Below are 27,721 nucleotides of genomic sequence, written 5' to 3'. Positions count from 1 at the left end.
AAATGAGACAGCCTCTGGGCTGGAGTATAGGTGGAGAAATGAGCCCTGTGGGAAGGGAAAGGTCATGGACACAGAATGCTTCTGCTCTCACTGGTTGCTTGAAATTTCTACTCTAGAAATTCACAATGACATCTAATAACTTTCCCTTAACAAACTTTGCCAGCTTAGCAGAATTTGTTGTCTGTAATTGCGAAAGTCATTTTAACTGTGTCTTAAATAAAGTTTAAACTCCATTACGAGCAAAAAAAAAAAAATAGCTAAACTAATGGAATAAAGGTCTTTAAAAGTATTCACTTTGCTAATACCCTTAAAATTCAAACTGAAAGGTAATAAATGTTCTTCACTTTTCCTCTCATTACTAAATGATGTATTCTGTATTGGTATGAAGCATCTTACTAGAAGAGTGAAAGCCGGTTTAATGTGCCAAAACCACTTAGGCTGACGTGCCATCTGCTTGTCTGTAGTGAGTGTCCTGGTGGTTATAAAATTTAAATTAAAAAAAAGAAAATCCATGAATTAAAAAGCTAACCAGGTGTCCTGGTTAACATCTCCTATCTTAATAAACTGGGACATAATAACCAAAATGTGTTATGATATTCTACCACTTGATTTGACTAAAAGTCCCTAGCAGTATTCCTTTAAAAGTTTTTTTGTACAAATTTTATTTTTTTAAAAAGTAAAGGACATGAATGTTCTATTGGGTGGGCTGAAAGGTTTCTTCCTTAAGATGGCTCTAGTAGCACTTAGTAGTCTTTAATTTCGTTTGAAACAATTTTGTTAGATCATGGGTGGCAGCTGTCATATCAGTGTGCATTTATAAAAAAGACTTATCAAAAGTGGTGAATTTTTGTGTAGCCATTTTAATATTGAATATGGAAGAAAAAAGGCAACTTTTTCAGCATATTATGCTTTACTATTTCAAGAAAGGGAAAAGCCAACTGAAACGCACAAAAAGATTTGTGCAGTGTATGGGGAAGGTGCTGTGACTGATTGAATGCGTCAAAAGTGGTTTGTGAAGTTTTGTGCTGGAGATTTCTCTCTGGACAATGCTCCATGGTCGGGTAGAGTTGAAGTTAAATCAAAACAGTAACTGAGAACAATCAACGTTATACCACTTGGGAGATAGCCAACATACTCAAAATATCCAAATCAAGTGTTGACAATAATTTGCACCAGTTTGGTTATGTGAATCACTTTGATGTTTGGGTTCCACATAAGTTAAGCGAAAAAAACCTTCTTGACCATATTTCTGCATGCAATTCTCTACTGAAATGTAATGAAAACATTCCATTTTTAAAACAAATTGTGACAGGTGATGAAAAGTGGATACTGTACAATAATGTGGAACAGAAGAGATCGTGGGACAAGCGAAATGAACCACCACCAACCTCACCAAAGGCCAATCTTCATCCAAAGAAGGTGATGTTGTGTATATGGTGGGATTGGAAGAGAGTGAGTCCTCTATTACAGGGGTCCCCAACCCCCAGGCTGCAGACCGGTACCGGTCTGCGGCCTGTTAGCAACCGGGCCGCACAGCAGGAGGTGAGCGGCAGTCGAGCGAGCGAAGCTTCATCTGCCGCCCCCCATCGCTCCCCGTCACTCGCATTACCGCCTGAGCCATCCCCGCCCCCCCGCCACCGTCAGTGGAAAAATTGTCTTCCGTGAAACTGGTCCCTGGTGCCAAAAAGGTTGGGGACCGCTGCTCTATTATGAGCTCCTTCCAGGAAACCCAACGATTAATTCCAACAAGTACTGCTCCCAATTAGACCAACTGAAAGTGGCACCAGACAAAAAGCGTTCAGAGTTCGTCAACAGAAAATGCATAATCTTCCATCAAGATAATGCAAGACCACATGTTTCTTTGATGACCAGGCAAAAACTGTTACAGCTTGGCTGGGAAGTTCTGATTCATCCGCCATATTCACCAGACATTGCACCTTCAGATTTCCATTTATTGTGGTCTTTACAAAATTCTCTTAATGGAAAAAATTTCAATTCCCTGGAAGCCTGTAAAAGGTACCTGGAACGGTTCTTTGCTTAAAAAGATAGAAAGTTTTGGGAAGACGGAATTATGAAGTTGCCTGAAAAATGGCAGAAGGTAGTGGAACAAATGGGTGAATACGTTGTTCAATAAAGTTCTTGGTGAAAATGAAAAATGTGTGAGGCGCTTTTTTGGCCCACCCAGTACCAATCTAGGTCCCAAACTTTTTCAATTAGCTTTATGTAAAAATATAAAAGGTGAGGAAAACATAATTTGATTTTAATAACAGAGATTTGGCAAATAGTAGAAGAGCATTCTTAAAGTGGGAATGATTCATTCTCCTGGTTCTGCTTCTGGGCAGCTAAAAGTGACTCAGAAAGACTTTCCAAACGTCAATAGAAAAGAAGGCTTTAACAAGTCTTATAGTATGGAATTTACCAATCACTATGTTTTTTATACTTCACTTATAAAACTACTATCTTTAGGTGTAACCAACATTTTCATCAATTCTGGGAATGAAGGGTAAATCTGGATCAAGTAACTTTTTTTGTTTGTTGGTTTTTTTGTTTTTGTTTTGCGGTGCGTGGGCCTCTCGCTGTTGTGGCCTCTCCCGTTGCGGAGCACAGGCTCCGGACGTGCAGGCTCAGCGGCCATGGCTCACGGGCCCCAGCCACTCCGTGGCATGTGGGATCTTCCCGGACCGGGGCACGAACCCGTGTCCCCTGCATCGGCAGGCAGACTCTCAACCACTGCACCACCAGGGAAGCCCTGGGTCAAGTAACTTTTAATTTCCAAAGTTCAACTTCAAATTTTCTACTCATTTGACTCATTCTTTGCTTAACACAATTCTAGACTCTTCTAACATGGCCTTGAAAGTGTCTTGAGAGAGACTGTATGTTTTGCTTAAACTTAGGTGATTGCAACATTGGTTATCAGTTAACAATCTAATTATTAATTTGCAAGTTTGATTTTATCGGAAGTTATATAGTGGTGCTGGTCTTTAAGGAATAAATTCACCCAAATCCTACCTACAATATACAGATAAGAGTGTCAATTTAAGCAACCAATTTACAAATCAGAGTGGCAATTTACTGTTTATATATAAGACAAAACTGGCAGGAAGACTCATATTGTTCCTAGACCTTAGAGGTAGGGATTCGAGCCAGATCACGTGAGCCTGAATACCAGCTTTACTCTTTCTCAGTTGGGCAAGTCAATTAACTTATCTATGCCTCAGTTTCCTCCTTTGTTAAGGAGGAAACTGAGGCATGGAGAAGGAGGCATAGAACTTGCCTCATGAAGTTGTGTGATTATTAAAAGAGTTAATATAGGTAAAGCACCTAGAAGAGTATATGACAGATGGAACACTGTATGTGTCAAAGATTATCATTGAGTCCATCCATAAGAACAAACAATAGACAAGACCATTCATTACTCAGGATAGACAAAGCAACGTTTTGAATGAATGTCATAAGAGATCATTGTGTAGTGAATGAAACAGAGAAAACTCAATTCAAATCTTTACGCAAATCATAAATTCTATCCAAAACCTAGCTTGCAAATATGCAAAATGACAATAATTAGATCTCAGTAAAATGGCCCTATGAATACTAACTTAGAATTATGCATGTAAAGGACATGGCACAGTGCCTGACACATAAGAAGTACCTAATAAAGATCAACTTCCTGTCGTGGTAAAACAATGAGATGACTTGCCTGTCATCATTATAGGTAATTCTAGATAGCTAATTTTTGTCTTTAAAAAAATCTAAGCAATCTTTATTTCAAAATAGACATAGTTTTCCCATAAATTCTCTTTTTCCTTGAAATTATGCAACCCATGGTAATCTGTGATTAAAAAAAAAATTCACTCCAAATTCTCCTAAGTTCAGCGATTGAAAATAAAATGGATTTAAAAGCAAGTAGATATGGATTCAAATACTGGCTTTAGCATAAGCTCTTCAATCCTGGGAAAATTATTATGCTTTCTAAACTTCTCGTTTCTCATGTGTAAATTGGAGAAATCCCTTCCTTTACTTGTTTTTTGCTTCTTCTTCCTCCTCCCCCCTTCCCTTCTCTCTCTCTCTCTCTCCTTTTCTTTTCCTTCCTGTCCTTCTCTTTCTTCTTACTTAGCTACAGTTTAATCCTCCTGATGAGACTTGTGGGAGTATCCTTTCTTCTGTGTTAAAAATTTGAGAAACGCCCTTAATATCAAGGTCTCTATCATCTTATCTGATTGTCTGTCTTTCTGGTTATCATGTGTCATGTCATCTGTCCATGCCTATCTAGCAGGTTGATAGTATTTCTGCAGAAGAATTTATATCTTTGCTACCTTTGTTGACTAAATTTTACTCAAAAGTCACATGTTCTCATCTTCTCCACACATTCTGGAGCTATGTAGATTAGTCTATTTAGCAAATATAAAAGAGAATAAGATTCTCAGGATTTTTTCAACAACATTCCAGCTTATTAACTACTATGTAAAAGCAGAAATGCATGGAATATTTTCAGGTCTTTCGTCCTGCTTTTCAGTTTTCATTTTAGGCTATTAGAATTAAAGCTTTTTAAATAATAACATTTTTATTACTATAGAAATAATATAGGGCTTCCCTGGTGGCGCAGAGGTTGAGAGTCCGCCTGCCGATGCAGGGGACATGGGTTCGTGCCCCGGTCCGGGAAGATTCCACATGCCACAGAGTGGCTGGACCCGTGAGCCATGGCTGCTGAGCGCCTGCGGGTCCGGAGCCTGCGCTCCGCAACGGGAGAGACCACAACAGTGAGAGGCCCGCGTACCGCAAAAAATAAAAAAAATTAAAAAAAAAAAGAAATAATATAATTTAAGTAATATATATTAAGATATGTAAAATATGAAGAGTGAAAAATATTGATTATGTCGTGTTTATTTACCATTTTCACATATTTATTTCCCGCTATGTTTTAAACACAAGTAGAAACACGTTTTTTACATACTTTGAGATAGTATGTGAATTTTTTTTGTGTGTGTGTGTGTGGTACATGGGCCTCTCACTGTTGTGGCCTCTCCCATTGTGGAGCAACAGGCTCCGGACTTGCAGGCTCAGCGGCCATGGCTCACGGGCCCAGCCGCTCCACGGCATGTGGGATCTTCCCGGACCGGGGCACGAACCCGTGACCCCTGCATCGGCAGGCGGACTCTCAACCACTGCGCCACCAGGGAAGCCCAGTATGTGAAATTTTAAATGCTGTGTTTTTTCCTTCCAAAAACATTTTCCTTTGAAAATATTAATTTTTGAGACTGTATAATATCACATTATATAGATATGTATCCTTATTTAATCTTTTCACTATTATAGAATATTTATTTCCAAATTTTGCTATTGTAAGTCAGGCTGCAGTGAATATCTTTGCATATAAGTTACAGTTCATATTTCCATATCCTTATGAATGTTTTTAAAGTGAAATTAAGTTATCGGGGATTTTAAAAAATCTGTTCTAATTGCATAGGAGAAAGAACACAAACATTAAACACTGACCACAGATATTTATCATGTTATGATTAAGCACAAAGCTCTACTCCAGGAAATTCCTTACAGAAGCTAACATAATGTAGGAGACTTTTTCGTAAAGAAATTTAATACATCTCTAGGGCTTCCCTGGTGGTGCAGTGGTTGAGAGTCTGCCTGCCGATTCAGGGGACGCGGGTTCGTGCCCAGGTCCGGGAAGATCCCACATGCCACGGAGCGGCTGGGCCCGTAAGCCATGGCCACTGAGCTTGCGCGTCCGGAGCCTGTGCTCCGCAACGGAAGAAGCCACAACAGTTAGAGGCCCGCGTACCACACAAAAAAAAAATTATAATAATACATCTCTAAAACATGTATGCTGCCTCTTTCTTGGCTCCAGGTAGATCCAAAGCTGTTAGCTAAGGTGGAAATGATTTCTTTTGTCAGTAATAGCTAAAAACATTAAGTGCTGAAAGTAATAGAACATAATATATGTTTTGTGGCAGATGTTTTTAATGCCCATATAAATAACGAAGGACAGACAGTGCAGAACTATGGGTCCCGAGGAGTATTCTAATAGCAACTTTAGATGAAGGGAATAATTGCATTTTAAATACTTCTTCAGATTTACCTAAAAATGAAATCTAAGGCTTCTAACCTTATCATAAATTAAAGGCAATTATTTCATGTACCTCTTCATGTCTGGAAATTCCTTTACTACTTCTTCTGTCTATGCTAAAGTAGTTAAGGTTGGAACATGAAGAAACTCTTCTAATGGTGGAAGCATATCAGAATCTACATGGCCTTGGTTGGAGAAATGGGACTCAATGCAAATAAAGTCAGTGCCTTATAAGATACTTGCAATCTCAATATTGAATTGCTCTGATCTACTTACTCTTTGTTTTGCTATTTCCATTTTTATCTCATGCATGTTTAGTGCCCAGATCCATCATGCAAACAGGACTTGTTGGCCTACCTGGAACAGATTAAATTCTACTCTCACCAGCTGAAAATCTGCAGTCAGGTTAAAGCTGAGATCCAGAGCCTGGGAGGAGAGCTCATCATGTCAGCAGTGAGTACTGCCCCAGACTTAACCCCACCACATGTGGAAGAGGCTTGAAACAAAGAAGCTACACCCCACCTTACCCCACCAAATCGTTTAGGGCCACGTAGGTTAGAAAAAACTCAACTGGAGTATCTAAAATTGCATGAAACTAAACGAGCAAGAAAGCTTGCCAGATTTCTTAAAGAAATGTTAAGTCAGTATAGCTTGTCTTTATTTACTTCAGAGATTTTACAGTGAATCAGGTTTGGTAAGCCCCTTGTATAAGAAATGGATGTGAATTTAGAGCATGGTTTTCTGAATTGAATCCTCTAGTTTTTTATAAAAATAAGGGCATATGTAATTGCAAATCAATGAAATAATTGCTTTATTACTATTAATTTTCACTTTCTCATTATTCATTTTTATATCATAGAAATTCAGGTCTTGAAAACTGTTATCTCCAGATGTAATTGTAGCAGTAGAATATGATAGAATGTAAATAGGTTTAGAGGAACCTTCATAAATTCTTTGGTGACCCTGAGTTTCAAATTGCTATAAAATGACCATGGTAGAAATAATGTCTACCTTTTCTACTCATCTTTTAATAACAACAGTAGATCATTTCTCTAGAATGGGTCTGGTAATAAAATAATATTTGATGTCTATATTGGATTCAGTTATCAGTGACTTTGAGAAGGACATTGACCAAGATTATAAATTTAAGTTAAAGTGAAACATCATGAACATTCTAGGAACTTATATTCATGAGGACAAATTTTTTAAAATGATAGCATACATATAAATGTGTAAGTCTGGGAGCTCTTTAGCCAGACTTTGGTCTTTCCCCCAATGAACTAACATTTTTCAAAAGAACATAGTTGCAAAAACAAAAGCAAAGGGAATTCCTCGGCAGTCCAGTGGTTAAGACTCTGCACTTTCACTGCCAAGGGCCTGGGTTCAATCCCTGGTCAGGGAACTAAATCCTGCATCTGCACAGTTGGCTTAAAAAAAAAAAAGAAAGCAAAGAATTACCATCAAGGGTAGACAGCTGGGAACTAATCCTTACTGACTATCTCTTGCCTATATTTTGTCTCATTTAATCTTCACAATAACATACCAGATAGATTGTTTAGTTGTTTGTTTTATGTTCTTTAAAACTTGAAAAAAAGGAAATTTAGAAAGGTTAAATAGCTTCCCCAAATTCCTATTAGTAAATATCAGACCTGGGGGTTTACCTTCAAAGGTCTTGCCTTCTCTGTTCAGGTGGACAGGCTTGAATCTATGATGGAACTGAAAACCAAAAATCAAAAGTGAATAATTTGGAAATTATGTCTAAGTAATTATTAGAGATAAAAAATTAGTTTCCTTGATATTCAAATTGTACAAAAACAGTAATGCAAACCAACATAACCTGTGCTATATTGGTTCCCTATCATTTTTCAAAGGAAAATGCATTTTAAGTAGTCACTGTCTATCCACACAGACAGGTGTGTGGGTATATGATTCCATGTGTGACTACATATATGCATATATACAAACGGAATGCATATACGTATATAAACATTAAAAAATATTGTATCTTTATTTTGGATTATTAGACACTCAGTCTTCATTTTCTCACTTAACATTATACTACTTTATTTTTATATTTTTAAAATTCATTTATTTTATTTAGTTATTTTTGGCTGTGTTGGGTCCCCTTTGCTGTGCGCGGACTTTCTCTAGTTGCAGCGAACAGGGGCTACTCTTTGTTGCGGTGCGCGGGCTTCTCATTGCAGTGGCTTCTCTTGTTGCAGAGCACGGGCTTTAGGCGTATGGGCTTCAGTAGTTGTGGCACACGGGCTCAGTAGTTGTGGCTCTGGGCTCTAGAGTGTAGGCTCAGTAGCTGTGGCACACAGGCTTAGTTGCTCCGGCATATGGGATCTTCCTAGACCAGGGCTCAAACCCGTGTCCCCTGCATTGGCAAGTGGATTCTTAACCACTGCGCCACCAGGGAAGTTCCCATTATACTACTTTAAATGTGTAAAAAATATAGTTATTTGTATACCCAAGCCTGTCATCTGTTTACTTTTCTCAATTTCACACACTCACCATCATTCACAAGGTCTAAATCCATATGAATTTTCTTTTCCAATTATATATTTACCTCTTCATGTTGTCTGAAGCTACGCTTTCAAAAATGTTGATAGAAGTTTGGCCTATACATTATGTTAAAATGTATTACTGTTAATGGTCCCTCCAAATATAATTTCCTCCAGATGTACAAATTGAATTTTTATCCCTTCCTGTTTGATATGACAATTCAAATTCATGAACTTTACATATTTTACAGATAGATTAAGCATGAATCATTTAGAATCCATTATTTACAATTTAAAAGCTGTCATTATATAAAATGAAGAATAGCATTGCAAATCCAAAGCTATTTTGTCATCATTTCACCCACAATTTTCCATTAGAAAAAATAACTGAAGAAAGGGAGCATGTCATGCGCCCTTTTACATGCCTTACTGCCATCTGCTTGCAGGTAGATCCTGGAAAGCTTATAAAATACATTTAATTTGTGTGTGCCAAAGCACAATTGCTTTATCCTCTCTGTGATCCTGAGTTCTCGTCTTCTTTCTTCTTTAAATTGAGAAGAAGTTCTAAACTAAGCCATCATTTTTCTATGAGGTTTTCTGAAAAGTAATAAACCTGATTGTAAAGCAAGGAAACCCATTAAAAATTACAGAAATTTGGTATTCAAAACTACACTTTTCAAAGTTTGCATTCCAAAATCAGGTTCATGAAACATTACTTTTAACAAATATATTTGGTTAGAAGGAAATAGGTATGAATGGAATGCATTTCTGGAGTGAATGGGCAGAATGTATTCTGGGTCTGGAGTGTCGGGGTTTAGGATAAAGAAGATGAGTTCATAACATAAAGGAATTTGAAATCATTCTCATAATAGACCATTTAATTAAAATAATTTTCCAATGATTCTTATGTCTATCTGCAAGCATTTAGCCTGAAGTTACATATTTTATTTATAACGAAACCAAAGTGTAGTTAGTCCAAAACTCCAGCCGTGAATTGAGCATCCGCTCAGTACCAGGCATCTGAGAGCATCTGGGAGATGCAAAGCCTCCTTTAAGATCCTCAAATATGTGCAAAATTAATGTACATAAAATATACCTAAATATTCAAAAATGACTTCAAAATAATGTAATAGGCCATATGATAGTTGAATGAACAAAAGCATATGGTAAGAGGTGAAGGAATAATTAATTCCACTGATGTGGCAAGTGAACAAAAGAAAGCTCCAGAAAGTGGTTTGACTCAAATTTGGTCCTTGATTAATAGGTAAAAAAACAAAACAAAACAAAAAAGCTGTATATTTATGAGGGAAGGAGGGGAAATGGATTTGAGGTAGATAGAACAACTGAAGTAGAAAGATAGAAATAGGGAAAGATGAGGATTTTTATGGAAATAACAAACAGTCTGAAGTGATTGCAGACAACTGTGCTTGGTCTGTTGGTGTGTGTTAAGGGGGGTGGGAAATAGAAGAGAAGCTTTAAATGAAACTGAGAGTGTTTCAAAAGGATCACTAACAACATTTCAACTTTATCCTGTAGGCAATTGAGAGTAATTGAAAAAGTTGAAGTTTGAAATAGGTATAAACCAATATATGTATTCGGAAGTTAACATTTTTTTAAAGAGTTCATACCTAACCTTTTATTTTTATTGAAGTATAGTTGATTTATAATATTGTATTTGTTTCGGGTGTACAACATAGTGGTTCAATGTTCTTATAGATTATATGCTATTTAAAGTTATTATAAAATGATGGTTATATTTCTCTGTGCTGTGCAATATATCCTTGCATCTTTTTTTGTTTTATTGAAGTACAGTTGATTTACAATGTTGTGCTAATTTCCACTGTACAGCAAAGTGACTCAGTTATACACATATATACATTCTTTTTTTTATATTCTTTTCCATTATGGTTTATCCCAGGAGATTGGATATAGTTCCCTGTGCTATACATAAGGAACTTGTTGTCTATCCATTCTAAATGTAATAGTTTGCATCTAGTAACCCCAAACTCCCAGTCCATCCCTCTCCCTCTCTCCCTCCCCCTTGGCAGCCACAAGTCTGTTCCCTATGTCTGTGAGTCTGTTTCTGTTTCGTAGATAGGTTCTGTGTCATATTTTAGATTCCACATATAAGTGATATCATATGGTATTTGTCTTTCTCTTTCTGACTTACTTCCCTTAGTAAGATAATTTCTTGTTGCATCTGTCTTGCTGCAAATGGCATTGTTTCATTCTTTTTAATGGCTGAATAGTATTCCATTGTATATATGTACCACAACTTCTTTATCCATTCATCTGTCGATGGACATTTAGGCTGTTTCCATGTCTTGGCTATTGTGAATAGTGCTGCGGTGAACATTGGAGTGCATGTATCTTTTTGAATTATAGTTTTATCTGGGTATATGGCCAGGAGTGGGATTGCTGGATCATATGGTAATTCAATGTTTAGTTTTCTGAGAATCCTCCATACTATTCTCCACAGTGGCAGTACCAATTTACATTCCCACCAACAGTGTAGGAGGGTTCCCTTTTCTCCACACCCTCTCCAGCATTTGTTATTTGTAGACTTTTTAATGATGGTCATTTTGACCAGTAGTAGTAGTTTTGATTTATATTTATATGTAGTTTTTTATATTTTGTATTTATATGTAGTATATATTTATATGTAGTTTTGATTTATATTTCTCTAATAATTAGTGATGTTGACCGTCTTTTCATGTGCCTACTGGTCATCTTTATGTCTTCTTTGAAGAAATGTCTGTTTAGGTCTTGTGCCCATTTTTTGGAAAGGGTTGTTGTTTTTTGTTGTTGAGTTGTATGAGCTGCTTGTATATTTTGGAAATTAAGCCCTTTAGGTCACATCATTTGCAAATATTTTCTCCCATTCTGTAGGTTGTCTTTTTGTTTTTTTTTATGGTTTCCTTTGCTATGCAAAAGCTTGTAAGTTTGATTAGGTCTGATTTGTTTATTTTTGTTTTACTTCTATTGCCTTGGGAGACTCCTTTTATCTTATTTATTTTATACGTAGTAGTTTGTACCTCTTAACACCCTACCCATATCTTGCCCCTCCCCACTTCACTCTCTCCAATGGTAACCACTGGTTTGGTCTTTATGAGTCTGTTTCTCTTTTGCTATATTTATTCGTTTATTTTTTAGATTCCACATGTAAGTAATAGCATTCAGTATTTGCCTTTCTCTAACTCACTTATTTCACGAAGCATAATACTTTCTTGGTCCATTCATGTTTTTTTGTGCAAATGGCAGAATTTCATTCCTTTTTACTGCTGAATAATATTCCCATGTGTGTGTTTGTGTTTGTGTGTGTGTATGCATCTGCATGCTACACCTTTATTTTACCAGGGTGGTGATAGATGGAAAGATGAGGGACTGGAAGATAGAAGACTCTTTAGGAATGATTTTTTTTTAAAGTCCGAGAGCATTAACAGTGAGAACCCGGGTTAAGGCAGTCTTGGTGAGAATGGAGATGTATGTATCCTTGCAAGAAAAAATTCTGAGGTAGAAATGATTAGAATCAATGATCTATTGAATTTTAAGGATGAAGAAGAAGGAATAATTAAGACTTACCCCCAATGTTTTGAGAGTTGTTAGCTTTCATAGTTAAAAGTGGCATCATTAACCAAAAGCTATACACAGAAGAAAGAGCAGATCAAGGAGGGTAAGGCAGCTCATTCAGGTTTTAGTCATAAGTGACTTAGTCATAAACAACTAAGAGGTATCCAAGGAGAAAAGTCTAGGAGAAGTTGGGTATATGGTTTGGAACTGAGGAGAGAGGTATGAAGGAGAAATAGATGGGATCATCCAGTGAAAGTATGCTGAATAAGACCAAAAATAGCTGAGCCAGAGATCCAGAAAGAATGTTTTTCCTACACATGTTATTCTAATGTGCCTGTGTCAGACACAGAGACTTAGTTGTAGCCGTTTAAAGAAATTGGGAGTTTACTGTCTCCATAAAAAAAATAATAATAAATAAATCCAAGAATGGGCAGTTCTGAATGTCAGCTTCACGAAGTCATCAGGGAATCAGGCTCTTATGTCTTTCTGCTTTATTATGCTTGGCTTCTGGTTTCCATTTTTATTAGGATCAAAGTATGTCTTCTCTAACTCTAGTAGCTATGGCATTTGTATTCCAGACAGTAAAAATGAAGAGAAGCAGAAGCAAACATTCCTAAATCTTTTTTAAGTCTCTTGCAAATGCTTTCTCTTACATATTATCGCCAAGACTTCAGTTACATGGCTCTGTATAACTGCAAAGGACACCACAAAATGTAAAATAAATTTGTTTGTTTCTGTGTGTTTTAATCTAGGCATGTTGCTTTCCCCAACTAAATCAGAGTTTTGTTTCTATGAAGAGAGAATAGTTATTGGGTGACAACTAGCAATTATACCATATCCCTCTATTATGAGAAAAGTGACAGCAGTACTCGTATATATTCTAATTGTCTGCTTTTTTATACATTTTCTCCTTTAGACTATAAAGTCCATGAATATTTTTGAATGATTGAAGATACAATAGCCAGTAACTAGAAACACAGAAAATTCAGGTTAACTGAGCCTTAAAGTACATATTGGATTTTACATTTATAAGGTATCTTTATATCTTTTCTGAAGCAGGATCAGTAATATGGTGAAAGCAAAAATTAGGCCATAGTGGGCTGAATACTGAGTATGCAGTAAGAGAGAAAAGATGGTAGCTTACACTAGATTCTCCAGCAGTTTGTAGTTGAAAGGAAGGAGAAAGTCGGGGGTGGGGAAGAGACTGAGACAGACTTGGGCAAATGGAATTGCTGGAAGCTTCTTCTTATTACTCTTTTTTTCCCTTTTTTTTTTGTTAGCATTTTACTTTTGTACTTTTTAAATGGTAGTAATTGAGCAAATGTTGACGTAAAGAGCAAAAAGCCAGAAAAGAATGAATCTGTAAGGATTAAGACTGTAACTGATAGAATAAAATCTTAAGCAAGGGAGAAGGAGTAGAATTAAGATAACAGGTAGAAAGTGTAGATTCGGAAAAAAAGAACTTTTCTCCTGAGCAACAGATACAGATAAATGAAGAGAAATGAGGATATAAAAACATTTAGATACAGATGAATGAGAATATAAAAACATTTAGATACAGTCATTTTGGTAAAATGGGAGCAGTAATTTCCCATTAAGATTAAGACTTGAGTGCTCTATCCACAGTTTTATTTTAGCAAAAGAACAAAGTAAATATGTCCATATATTCAAAGACTTTCCAGTATTGCTTAGAAGAGAAAATAATCTAAGTTAATACCAATGATTTGAGATAGTAATCAGATATACTGTGTGCTAGACATTATTCTACCAGTGCTGAGCTCCAGGACATGGCCTGGATTATGCAAACTGACTCAGCTTCATTTTATCCTTCAGTCACATGAAAAGGAAGCCTTCCAATGGCTATCCTTTCTCACAAAAAGGGGGGAATATATAAAAGCTTAATTGAAAAAAATGATAGCAAAACACAGTGAAACCATGTAATTAAACTTACTGTTGCAGATCATTTTCCATAGCCTTCTTGACTTACTAATGTACTAATTAGGAATACATTACAAATATAACTCTAAGAAGATTAAAATGTACCTGGGTTACCTAAGGGCATTCCAATAAATTATCTGTCAATCGTTCCTCTAGCGTCCTTAAGCATGGTGCCAAGTGCGGAAGCTATTTTACCTTGTGAAAGGAGTCTTGCTATAAAGAAATAAATATTCTTATATTCTAGCCTGTGTGTGTGTGTGTGTGTGTGTGTGTGTGTGTGTGTGTGTGTGTGTATGTATATATATAAAGTTTAAGAGAAAAAAATCAAATAATTAAAATTGTTTTAAATTCTTAAAATTACTCTTTCCCAAAGTGTTATGCTTCTAGGCTAGCAATTTTTTATACTACCTAAAGCTGATTAATTACATAATCACCATGTTTTGTGCATTTCCTTTAATGTGTTTAATTGTGCTGTCTTACCCTGAGCAGGTGTGCCAAAGCCACAATTTTAAAAATTGGATAAATAATAAAACTAATCAGTCGGGGGGGAAAGATCAGCAAGATGGAAAATTTGCCAAACAACAGCACTTCAGCTTTAGCTGAAATCAAGGGGCAGTGCGCATTCAACTAGGAATGATAAGGAACAGTAACAATGCAGCTATTGACTGAAAGAGCCACTAGGGCCTGCAGAACGCAGGCAATGGATTACATACAGAATGATTTAGTAGGTTAATGTGCTTGCCATGTTAAGACATTAAGGGAATTAGTTAATGAGCTTTCTGAACCTGCTGCAGTCATTGGTAGTCATCAAGAACACTGGGAAAACTAAAAGAAGATTTGGAAAATCACCTGAAGTATTTAGAGATTTATAAAAGGACTAGGAGATGTATGAAATGGAATGGGGAGAGATGAAAGAAATGACGAAGGGGAGAAGGGCGAAGAGAAAAAGTAAAGAGAAGGAAGAAGACACCTGGCCAATAAATTTAACTCTCAAGAATGTTGGGAGTTTTCAGTTTGTTTTTAATGCTGAATAGGAGGGAAATGGAAGTAATAGACCTTAGTAATTCAAAGAATATATTTTATTTTTTTGTTTGTTTGTTTGTTTTGTTTTGTTTTCTGCGGTATGTGGGCCTCTCACTGTCGCGGCCTCTCCCATTGTGGAGCGCAGGCTCAGCGGCCATGGCTCGCAGGCCCAGCCGCTCCGCGGCATGTGGGATCCTCCCGGACTGGGGCACGAACCCGTGTCCCCTGCATCAGCAGGCGGACTCTCAACCACTTGCGCCACCAGGGAAGCCCAGAATATATTTTAAAAACAAGAAAAGGTGTGGGGGTATTGTCTTTTTTTTTTCTTTCCTTTTTCCTTGCAATGTAGTAAAGTAGTCTATGAAATTCTCTTGGTATTTAGGTAAGCTGATACCACAGCGGATTAGATTTTCTTGATTGTGCTATGCATCTGGTTGTAATAACACTTGAGGGAATCTTATAATCTCTTCATCTTATAATTAACTCAAATTAGCTTTACAATGAAATATGTCAAGGACTTTCAATGACTTGCCTTAGTGCATGACAGTATCTAACAGCAGAGTCAGGGCTAGAATCTAATTCTCAAGCTCTTTACTCCATCACTACTGAAAGTAAGCTCTGTAGCCTCCGAGTGGGGTTAGTGGCAAAATGGCAGGAGGTGGTCTTGGTATACTCAGCTGGGATAGTTGCTGTGGATATCAAGAGATAAGGAATTATTTTTTAATTGCGGTATAGTCATTTTACAATGTTGTGTTAGTTTCTACTGTACAGCAAAGTGGAGTTCCCTGTGCTATACAGCAGGTTCTTATTAGTTATCTATTTTATACATATTAGTATATATATGTCAATCCCAGTCTCCCAAAGATAAGGAATGGTTTTAATAGAAAGATGTGGAAAACACTGACTTGAACACAGTATTAACTGATAAAAATGATGATTTAATGTTCTCAGATTTTTAAGAAAGCCGGACCAGAACACATTCTTCATCTTGAACATGAGAAGCTAACAGGAGGGAAAACTACTGGACTCCAAATTAGGAGACCCAGATTGTAGTCTAGATCTTAATCTCTTTGGGTTTGTTTCTTTATCTATCTCTTAAACTAAGGTTTGGAATTAAATGAGCTCTATGGTTCCTTCCAACTCATAATTTCTGATCTTATTCTCTTTTGTACTGAATATTTAAATTTCTTTCTCATTCCGTCTTCTGTATATTCTGTGGCTATTTTATTTGTGATTATCATGGGGATTATGTTTAAGATCCCAAAGTTATAACATTTTAACTTGAATTTGTAGCAGCTTAAATTCAATAACATACAAATTCTTTCCTCCTTAACAGCTCTATTCTCCACTCCTTTCAGTTGCTGATGCTACAGAATTACATTTTTATACATTGTGTGTCCAAAAACATAAACAAATAAAATTTTTAACGCATTAGTGTCTTAAACTATGTAGAAAACAAAATGTGGAGTTAAAAACCAAAAATACATTCATACTTACTTTTAGACTGATAACTGCTTTTTTTAAAAAAATGTTAGCTTCTTAAATCACATGGAAAACAAAAAGTGTAGTTGCACACTATTGTTATAATAATACTAGCTTTTATAATTGCCCATGCATTTACCTTTACTGAGACCTTTATTTCTTCATACAACTTTGAGTTACTCTCTGGTGCCTTTTCATTTCAACCTGCAGGACCCCTTTTAGCATTTCTTTCAGGGCAGGTCTAATGGTAGTAATGAACTATTTCAGTTTCTGTTCACCTGGGAGTGTCTTAATTTCTCCCTACTTTTGAAGGACAGTATACTGGATATAGTATTCTCAATTGACAGTCTTTCTTTTAGCACCTTGAATATATCATCCCACTACCCTCTGGTCTTCCAAGTTTACAGTGAGAAGTCTGATTATTATCTTATTGAGGATTCCTTGTAGTTGATGGGTTGCTTCTCTCTTGTTGCTTTCAAAATTCTCTTTTTGTCTTTGTCTTTCAACAGGTTGATTATAATGTGTCTTGGAGTGAGTCTCTCTGTTCATCCTACTTGGAGTTTACTGAGCTTTTTGGATATTTATGTTCATGTCTTTCATCAAATTTGGGAAGTTTTCAGTCATTATTTCTTTAAATATTGTTTCTGCCCCCTTTTCTCTCTTCCTCTGGGACTCTCAGAAATGGATATGTTGGTCTGTTTGGTAATATCTCACAAGTCTGTTAGGCTCTTCTTCACTTTTCTTCAATCTTGTTTCTCTCTGCTTCTCAGACTTGTTCATTTCTTTGTACTATCTTCAAGGCTGCTGATACTTTCTTCTGCCTGCTCAAGTTGGCCTTTGAATCCCTTTAGTTAATTTTTCATTTCAGTGATTGTATTTTTCAACTCCAGAGATTCTTTTTGGCTTCCATTTATTGATATTTCTGTTTTGTTCATACATCATTTTCTTTCTCCATATCTTTCTCTAGTTCTTTAAGTATCTTTAAACCAGTTGTTTTAAAGTCTTTGTCTAGTAGATCTGCCATCATGTCTTAACCAGGGACAATTTCTGTTTTTTTTTTTTCCTTTGAATAGAACATACTTTCTTATTTCTTTGTATGTTGTGTGCTTTTATGTTGAAAACTAGTCATTTGAATGTAATTTTGCAAATCAGATTCTCCTTCTTCCCCAGGGTTTGCTGTGTATGTGTGTGCTTGCTTTTGGTTTTTTATGAGGTCTTTTGTTTTGCTTTTTGATTATTGCAGTCTATCTCTGTGTCAGTGATCAGCCTAAAGTGTAACCTGGCGGCCTTCTCAGGTGTTTTATGAGCCTGTGCCTTCCCCTGGGTATGTGCAGTGACTTTCTAATTCCCCATGTATTTGTGGTTAGTTTTGAATGTGCTAATCTTCAGTATCTGGCTTCCAAAAGAGGAAAGAAAAAAGAAAAATGAGGGTAAAGACAGGTGCCCCCAGAAGTCACTTGAGCCAGAGTGGAAAGGGCTTATAACAATGAGGGTAGGTGCAACAACAGTGGCCTCTGCCACTTTGTCTGTACCTTTGTGATGAGAAGCAGCACTCAGGGATAAGATCACAGATTTCTGATATTGAGACAGCATACTTTTTCCACCCTAGCTCTCATAAGTTGCATGCAAGCTACTACAGGAACATGTGCACAGCTGCCTGTCAAGTGGCTAAGGAGTGGGGGATGGATAGCTGCTACTGTGCTAAGAGCTGAAATTGACATAAATTAACCATAATGTACCTTCCAAAACTTCCTCTGGAAGTTGGAAGCCTTCAATAGACTCCATTGTTCCTAAATAGTTACATAAGTCAGATTGGACAGTACAGTTGTGGTCTGTGTGGGGCGATAGATTTTTGGTGCTTCCTATTTCACTATCTTTTCAGAATCTTTCGTCTTATTTCCTTTTGCTCTCACTTTCTCTTCCCAGTTCTTGTACAGAATTTTCCTCTAAGCACCAATTGCCAAATTATAATATGACATAGCAAGATGTTTTATTTTTACTTGTTTTAAAAGACTGCTACTGGAATTTTGCTTAAACAATATCCATCAGTGAGAATGAGATCAGATGCTTTAGGAGTTACCTGTTAATTTTAGACTTAGAGAAAAGTGAGAGATGTGTATTAAAATGGTGCAATATACTGTCCATAAGTATAGGATTGATTTGACATGGCTTTACTGAGACTGCTGTGGTATCTCTGACAGAACAGCAGTGATCCGTTTTGTGAAATTTTCTTTGTGAAGTTAAGAGATGGAGAGGATAAAACATCTGGATAATGCATATACACACACACAAAAGTTAAGAAGAAAAGAAATGGAGGGGGAAAAGGAAGAAAAATATAAATGTGATGTGAGAGTCTCTACTGTTAAATTTACTTCTTATAATTGTTGCCATGTTCTTATTGTATGTCAAATAGTTCTATATTATTAAAAAGGAAAATACTGGAAGAATTTAAAATTTAATGGAAAAGACTATTTCTGTTTTAGAAAAAAAGAATTACCTTAATTGTTAACAATCCTTAGAAAAGAAGAGAAGGGGCTCATTATTTCTATTGTGTGCTAAACAACCTGAAACACAGAACTTCAAAGAGGTGGGAAGAGAGGCCTTGAAAGTGAGCATGATGTATTTGACAGCTGTAGGATGGTGCCAAATTCCCCATTGGACAAAGTGCAGCTGAAGGAAAAGAGCAGAGCTGGATGCAAACATCCTGATGTTCACTTCATCCTGAGTTCAGCTGCAAGCCAGGGAGAAAAAGCACAGAAGAAAAGGGGAGAGAAGGAAAAATCAAGGAGCTAAAGATTCTAGGACAGCAAAGTGTTGGTGTCAAAACCCATAAAGGCATGGGCAAAAGCAGACGTGACAGAAGTGAAGAAAAGGCACAAGGCAGTATGGATGGCATTTGCAAAAGTGGTCATTTCAGTCTGTGATTCATCTCATGCTGAATTTGTGCCTGTTGATGCAGATTATGAAGTAATAGTAGTTACATTTACAAGATAAAAAGTTCCTGTGAGGGTGTGTTTGTGTATGTGTGTGTGAAATCAATACATTTTCCCCTTTTCTTTTCTATAAATTTATTTATTTACTTTATATATTTTTGGCTGCGTTGGGTCTTTGTTGCGGAGCACAGGCTCTAAGCGCACGGGCTTCAGTAGCTGTGGCATGCAGGCTCAGTAGTTGTGGCTCACGGGCTTATTTGCTCTGCAGCATGTGGGATCTTCCCAGACCAGGGCTCAAACTTGTATCCCCTGCATTGGCAGGCAGATTCTTAACCACTGCACCACCAGGGAAGTGTGACATTTTCCCCTTTTGATTCCTAAAGTCTGAATTTTCCCCTTTTGATTCCTAAAGTCTGAATAATATTAATAGCAAATCAATAACTGTTAATAAAAAATACTACACATTGACTTCTGTATCTGTTCCAGGATTTCTCATCTTTGACACTATTGGCATTTGGGATTTAGGGCTAGATAATTATTTGTTCTGGGGGGCTGTCCTGTGCATTGTGAAATGTTTAGCAGTATCCCTGCACTCTACCCACTAGATGCCAGTGCCCACCCCATACCCTCTCACTCAGCTGTGATAACCAAAAATGTCTCCAGACACTGCCAAATGCAAAACTGTCCCTGGTTGAGAACTAGTGGTCTAAGGGAAGATAAGAATTAAGGGAATAGTGCTGCTACTGATGTTGTTACTCCTGCCAGATCCCTTAGCCTGGTAGTTCTCCCATCTTCCAGCTGCTGCAAGTTCTGGCTGCTGACATCTGCTGCTCCCCTCTCTGGATAACTGTTTTCAGTCAAACAGGAACCACCCTGTCTGATTATGTACCACCACCCCTGCATGCCTGGAAGCCTATAGCCAGCGACTGACTTGAGAGGAGGATACAAAAGTCCAGGTTCCTTGCCTCAAGATGGAATCAACTCTGCTGTGCAGTTTCACAGCCCCCTATGCAATCAGGCCAAAGCTGGCCTCTGGTTGATACTAGTAATGTTATTTAGCTTTACCCTCACCCACCCTATTTTTCTTTCTTTCTTACCCTTTTCCTGAGGACAGACCTTTAGTAAACCACATGCACAAATTCCTTTCAAGCTCTCTTCGTAGGTACCTACTCCAGAGACAGATGATAGCATCACTGTGTCCTTTACTGTCAATTTCTTTGTATATAGAAAAGAGGTGATCGGAGAATTTGCTGAATGCACCACTCTTATTGACACATTTGTATATATTCTCTTATCCTCTCAACAGTGCTACAAGTAAACTTGCCAAATGTTATATGGTTAGTAAGTGATAGAGTGAAAATGTGAATCCAGGCTCTGGTTTCAGAGCTCTTTGTGTCACTCTGCACTAACATATATTTATTCTCACTTTGCTGCCCTGAAACAATATGGAGATGAGTCAACAATCCTTGTTCTCAAGGAATTCAGTTGAAAAAAAAAAAAAACAGCAAAAAAGAAAAAAAAGTTAATTTTAGGAAATGCTAACTCACAAATAGAATTTGTATTCCTCATGCTTCTGAAAAGTTTTAGCAGGTTTATAAATCAAGAAAAATATAAGAATTCAACACTAAAACTTAAAACATACTTTAAAGAATATTTTTTAAAAAAACAAAGCAATGTGTATTACCAAGCTTTTGGCTAAATTGCTCTAGTTGAGTATATTAATCTGGAAATTAAATAAGTAACTGTATTATATAGTTTTCATTGCTTGATGATAAGCAGCATAGAAATTTCTTTAGAGAGAAAAAGGTTATCAGGCTTTAAATTTAAAAAGAAATGTAGTGTGTGTGGTTATTATTTGAGTAACAATTGATAATGTAATGAATGATGTCCTAACCTAGGGGTCTGTAAAAGACAGAAGTGTTCAAACAGACGTTTTGCAACACTGACCCTCAATAAACCTAAAGTTGCCACATAAAACCTCAATTTAGTCAAGGCTTTTCAGCAGGGAGTTATGATAATATGGTCTGGAAATGCTGCTTTCTGATGTTGTAGCTGATGACAAAAATAATGCTCTGACACCCCAAGGGAAACAAATGCATTAAGTCATCTCTTTGCAACATTAGATGTCTCAAGAAAGTTTCTGGTCAAGGCCTGGGTCACAGACAATTCATGGTTGAATTTTATGAAAAAGCTCTGTGTTTATTCCAAAAGGTGCATACAGTTTAGATATCACTCATACATTGCAGACATTGAGCAAGTACTGTGTATATGTGTGCGTGCTTTTGTGTGTGTGTGTGTGTGTGTGTGTGTGTGCGTGCACACATGCATGGTATTATTGCTAATGACAAAATTGACATCCTTTTATGAATGTTTTAGGAGCTTCACTTATACTTTCAAGCAGATGTAGAGTACAGATTAACTCCCCTTTGCACAAAAATAAATCATTTTTAATCTAGACTCAGGTTCTGCATCAAATAGCACAGAAAAGAATATCTATAATGGAAAAAAGAAAGTTTTTCTAGTCAACAACCCTGAGTTAGTCAATTTAGGTTAGATTCTGCTGTCACAACAAATGGTTCCCAATTCTCAGTGATTTAAAACAACAAAGTTTTTACTTTTTGGTCACTTTTAAGATTGATACAACTTGTTAGGGAGCTTTTACTTACATAGTTAATCAGAAAAAGGGTTTATGTACTTTCTCAAATCTCACTGTGAGACCTCCAACATCTCTGTACTAGGAAACGAAAGGCTACAAATGTTGCTCACTGGCTGATAAACACCTTCCAGGAGGGAAATAAAATACTGCATGTAAGGTCTTAGCATAGTGTTTGGCATATAGCAGGTGCTCATTAAATATTAACTGGTGGCAGTAATAGTAGTAGTAGCAGTAGTCATAGTATTAGCTAATGTGGGCTAATGATAAGTTTTCATGAAGTGATACTATTTATTGATGTGTTTCATCTAGTTATAAATGTTTATTTCAAATTACATTTAAGGAGAAGCCTAGGAAAACGTTCTCCTTTTAGTGAGATAATTCCTCGGCATATCGTAAGACTGCTTATTGCCCATCCCTTTTTTAGCAGTGGCATTTTATAAGGGCTTTGAGGAAGAATAATTATCTTTGCTTCTGAGCCATGGTTAAAGTTTGGTCCATGCAAGGCTGATGAGCATTGGAAGAATTGTACAAAGTACAGCTTGGGCTATCCTTGACTGCATTCAGCATAAGATAAACGATCTTCAGATAGACATTTGGACTGTAGACTACTTGTTGCCAGTGCAAATGGAGACATTTAACTCTTAGACTTTAAGAAAGGTTGGGCACAGAAATATTTTTATTCAACATTAGAATGTTTATGCAAATGTCATATGTTCAGAATTATTCAGTTGCAACACAGAGTAGAACTTAAGCCACCCCAAATTTCAGGGGAATCGTTTTGGCAAGACCAACATTTCTGATAGCATGGGATTTTAAGATGTTGGGCAGAGGACATTAAGTCAATATGTTACAGAAATGCTTAAGAGTAGCACCAAATACGTTTTAAGCAATAAATGACCAAGATCTGCAGCAAAGAAAGCACTCTGATTTGTATAGTCTGAAGAACTTCACAGCAAATTTGAGCTAAATAATAAAAAAAATTGGAAGAATTTGGTTAGGTGGAGAGAAGAAAAGGTCTATGAAACTGAGCTGAAATTATGAATTGCTCTAAAATGTCAGATAATTTAATAAATGCTAGATAAATAATAAATCAGGAAAGGCATGTCTGGATTAAGAAATAGTGTAAGTATAAACCCCTAAACATTTTCCCTGCATAGCATATGTGTGTGTGTGTGTGTGTGTGTGTGTGTGTGAATGAATGAATGTGAATGAGAATGAGAGACAGAGATAGAGACTGACGAGGACAGAGAGAATGAACCATATGACTAGGTCTCATCAAGCTAAAAAATTCTGTGACTCTAGATTTTAGGGAATAAATGGTGGTGTGTGCGTGTGTGTGTATGCATGCAAGTATAGCTCATATATGTAAACCATATATGTAATATATGGATGTCTGTGTATGTACATGAAACTGAGTGCTCATTAATGCTAGGCATTGCCCTAAATATTTGAAATGCATTTGCTTTCATAGTTTTTATCAGAAAGTTTTATTGCTATTTTATAGATATGGAAACTGAAACTTAAAGAGGTTGAACAACTTCTCCAAGACCACAAAGCTGTTAAGAGGCAGGGCAAGACTTAAACCCAGTCCTCTGATTCTAAAGCATAAATAAGTAATACTAAGTTGCCCAGCAATGCGCACTGAAGCTCTAGTGAAAATGGAAAATTGAGTAGATTCGGGGTCCATATCTCAAAATGTGAGCAGATGAGGCACTTTTTTAGGACAAGGTACTTATTCTTCGCTTCTGTGATAATTACAAGAAGAATAATGATAGCAACAATGATAACCATTTATCGAGCTCTTAATAATGACCAGATATTTTAAATCCCTCACATATATTCATTATTTTGTATACGAACAATGCTCTGAGGAAAGTCCCACTATTATTTCCACTTTAAAATGAGAAACTAAGGCTCAGAGAGCTTAAGTACAACAAGGGAGATCTGTCTCTTCCTCTCTGCCACCTTCATTCTCTCATCTAGGAGGGGCTCCGCTGCCCCCAGTGTCCAGTGATAGGAGCTTTGGGGTCACAGAAATAAAATCAGAGTCCTTCTTCATCTTTCCGCCTGTTCACATAATGCTATCCCATATTTCCAACATTGTATTATGAAATAGCCAACCCTGAGTACACGAGAGTCATCCTCATGGTCCTTTACACACAGTCCTTTCTGGAGTGGAACTTGAAACACAGCACTTTTAGAGCCCAAAAGTGTTACACCTATTCTCCATGAGCTCTTAATCAAGTCCGTCCAAGGAAAGGGCATTACCCTAAGGCATTTCTGCACATAGCCAGCCATTAAAGTAAAATTAAAACTAACATGCTGCTGCACGTGTCAATGCCAGACTTTAAAGGCAGCACTAATTACTTATGGTCATGACAACATCTAATCGTTTTTCACAACTGGGCCAACAATAGCCTTTGAACTTTTGTTCATTTCTATGCTTATGTCTTCCCTATGTCTCACTACATGTATCTGCCTGGTTGTTACTCTACCTTTTTGACCTTTATTTAGTCTCTTGAGTTTTAAGCAATTACTGGAGTCTATGAAAACAGCCTCCCCTTTGTACTATTTAATTAAATTAGACCTCTCATTTGAGCTCTTGCTGAGTCAATATTTAATTCCTTGTCTGTACCCCTGGGACAACCTGCAACATTCCATATGCCAGCTAAATGGCTTAACATGCACGGACATATGAGCCGAATGCCTTAGCTTGCATTCTCTTTCCCTGCACAATATCCAGGGGACGTCTGCCACCTCAAAACTCCTTCACTTTTCCTTCCCCTTTAATTGTGCTCCTCCATGGTTTACCTGGCAATTCCTTTTTCTGGATGATAAATTATGATGGAACAAAAGGAAGAGCAATCCTCGGCATTATCTCACTAATTTTGTTTGTAGAGCTCTTTCTCTAATGTAGCATTTTCAAATAGGTCCATTACACATCTGCTTCTCCACCTGGGAGCACCAGCCCTGCCAAGTGAAGTGCCATCAGTGGCATACTTTTGCCTAATGGCATCAAGTGCCTGGGAGTGAGCTGAAAAGAAATAGGAAGGTGATGAACAAAGCTTCAGTACAAGCCCAGTTTGCTTATACTTTGGAGGGGTCAGTGTAAATATTTGGACTGTGGTCTATGTTGGGAAAAGTAATTTGAAAGCTGAGAAATATGGTCTACTAATTCATACAAGAGGACTGAAGAATCTGCTCTTGCCAACCTTTCAGATTTAAAGGGCTTCTCAAGTAAAAAGGATTTTGTTTTAGCCACGATCTCTGGGGACATATACCAAGGGCCTTTGCCTAAATATGAAAATACATACATATGTACACATATACAAATATTAGCTTTTTTTTAAAAAAAAGGTAAGTTTGTGCTTGATTTTCCAATTTAATGTTTAGATATTATAATACAAGAATAGCCAACTTGCTAAAGCCTCATTATATATAAGCAACTATGTTTTATATACATCATCCCTTTTAGTTGTCATCTGCCTAGTGTGTATGTATTATCATCTCCACTGTACAAATGTTGGGTCTGTGTCTCATAGAAGTTTAATAATTTGTTCAGGTTCACAAACCTATTGTAAGGTAAAGCCAAGGGGGGAACTCAGGCTTCTCTAACTCTAAAGTTCACCCATATGCTTTGTTAAGAGGTTCTCCTGCTTTTTAAAGAAATGGAATAAAAAAGTAGGGACCTGTCCACGATGCCTAAACCCTCCAGAGACCCCATAATGTTCATGTCTGTGGGTCCAAGAGCCTATGGAAATGGAAATCCTGATAGAAAGTTCCACTTTGCCACTCTACCATTCACCCTGCTAGCTGCATGCAGCAAATGGGTTTGATGTAAGGCAGGGGTCCCCAACCCCTGGGGGGCAGACCACTACCAGTCTGTGGCCTGTTAGCAACCCGGCCGTACAGCAGAAGGTGAGCGCCGGGTGAGCGAGCGAAGCTTCATCTGCCGCCCCCCATCACTCCCCGTCGCTCGCATTACCACCTGAGCCATCACCACTACCCCCATCTTGTGGAAAAATTGTCTTCCACGAAGCTGGTCCTTGGTGCCAGAAAGGTTGGGGACCGCTGATGTAAGGTCATTTGGAGATTTTGTTTTTCCTACATCATCTCAGAATATGGTATTGTTTCTTATTAGAGTATCCCATCAGCAATATTGGAGAGTATTTGTGTGGTTGTGATTTGTATAGATCTCTGTGTAAAACTATCACCTTAGCATCTAGAACACAATGCATATTTAGAAATAACATTACTATTACCAATAGCAACAGTGACAATAGTTAACTCTTACTGGGGCCTGCTATATGCCAGAGTGTTTTAAGTTCTTTACATGAATTATTTTATCTTTAAAATAACTAAATTAGATATCTGTTATCGCTATCACAACTTTGCAAATTAAAACCTGAGGCAAAAATTAAGTATCTGGCCCCTGAAGTGACACAATTAGTATGTGCTAGAGCCAAGATTCAAATCTAGGCCTTTTGACTCCAGAGCTTGCACTCCTAACCCAGTATATTTCGCTGTCTCTCAAATCTAAATATTCTTTAAGTAAATGAATAATTTATTTTAGCTTAATGATATAAAATTCCTCTGTTCTAAATATCTTTTTAGTTCTTATTCTCTCATTCTCCCTATAAGAAGTTTCAATAGGAAGACATATTATTAAGGAGAAGAGAAAAGAGACAAAAAATAAAATAAAAATGAATTTGTAGGGATGTGTCTTCTGACAGTGGCAGTCTCCTTGCTGTCATCCCCAAGCTCTCGTGTATCTCCAGCAGCTCTCCACACCACCAGGGAGCCTGTCCCTCATCCTGCTCTAAATTTTATTTTAATGATTTTAAGATCAGCTTGCTTTCATGAAAATTGAACAGATGAGTATACAGTTCTTCTCTGAAATCTAGGTAAAATCTACTCCTTTGGGGCTTCCCTAGTGGCGCAGCGGTTGAGAGTCCGCCTGCCGACGCAGGGGACACGGGTTCGTGCCCCGGTCCGGGAAGATCCCACATGCCGTGGAGCGGCAGGGCCCGTGAGCCATGGCCGCTGAGCCTGCACGTCCGGAGCCTGTGCTCCGCAACGGGAGAGGCCACAACAGTGAGAGGCCCGCGTACCACGCAAAAAAGAAAAAAAACAAAAAAACTACTCCTTTGACACTTTTAAAGATTCACCTATGTCTAATATGTTTTTTTTTCGTCTGTCCTATCTAAACAAACAGTAAAATAAAACAAAACAAGTGATGGGGGCTCTGGGGCAGGAATTTACATGATATGAACATTCCATGTTAAAGTGGAGTGACCCAGAAACACCAGAAATAAATCATAAACAGGAGTTGAACTTTTCCAAAAATGTGACTTTTACCCACTTACATTCTCCCCATTATTGCAAGTCATCAACATCTTCAGAACATCTTAGGACTACACATCTCAGGGTTAGGTTTAAGCATGTGGAACAAGCCACAATCATATTTGGGAGGTAAACATTAGAATCAATTTAATAAAGATATTAAACCGAAAATTGGGAGTGATGGTTTTAA

At 37.3% G+C, this 27,721-nt stretch overlaps 1 protein-coding gene across 2 annotated transcripts in view; it reads left to right on the top strand.

Moving 5' to 3' along the window:
* The window catches only part of CTNNA3 (catenin alpha 3), a 1,596,010-nt gene that overhangs the window by 1,535,105 nt on the left and 33,184 nt on the right, over positions 1 to 27,721 (top strand). For both annotated transcript variants that reach the window (XM_029245645.1, XM_029245646.1), the window contains exon 17: positions 6,398 to 6,532. In XM_029245645.1, coding sequence (XP_029101478.1) covers positions 6,398 to 6,532 — 135 coding nt within the window. The remainder of the gene's footprint in view (positions 1 to 6,397; positions 6,533 to 27,721) is intronic.

Source organism: Monodon monoceros, unplaced genomic scaffold (genome assembly GCF_005190385.1).
Source record: "Monodon monoceros isolate NGI ecotype Baffin Bay Population unplaced genomic scaffold, NGI_Narwhal_1 Super_Scaffold_4, whole genome shotgun sequence".
Classification (NCBI taxonomy): Eukaryota; Metazoa; Chordata; class Mammalia; order Artiodactyla; family Monodontidae; genus Monodon; species Monodon monoceros.
Note: the sequence above shows the minus strand (reverse complement) of the source record. Positions and strands in the feature narration are given on the sequence as shown.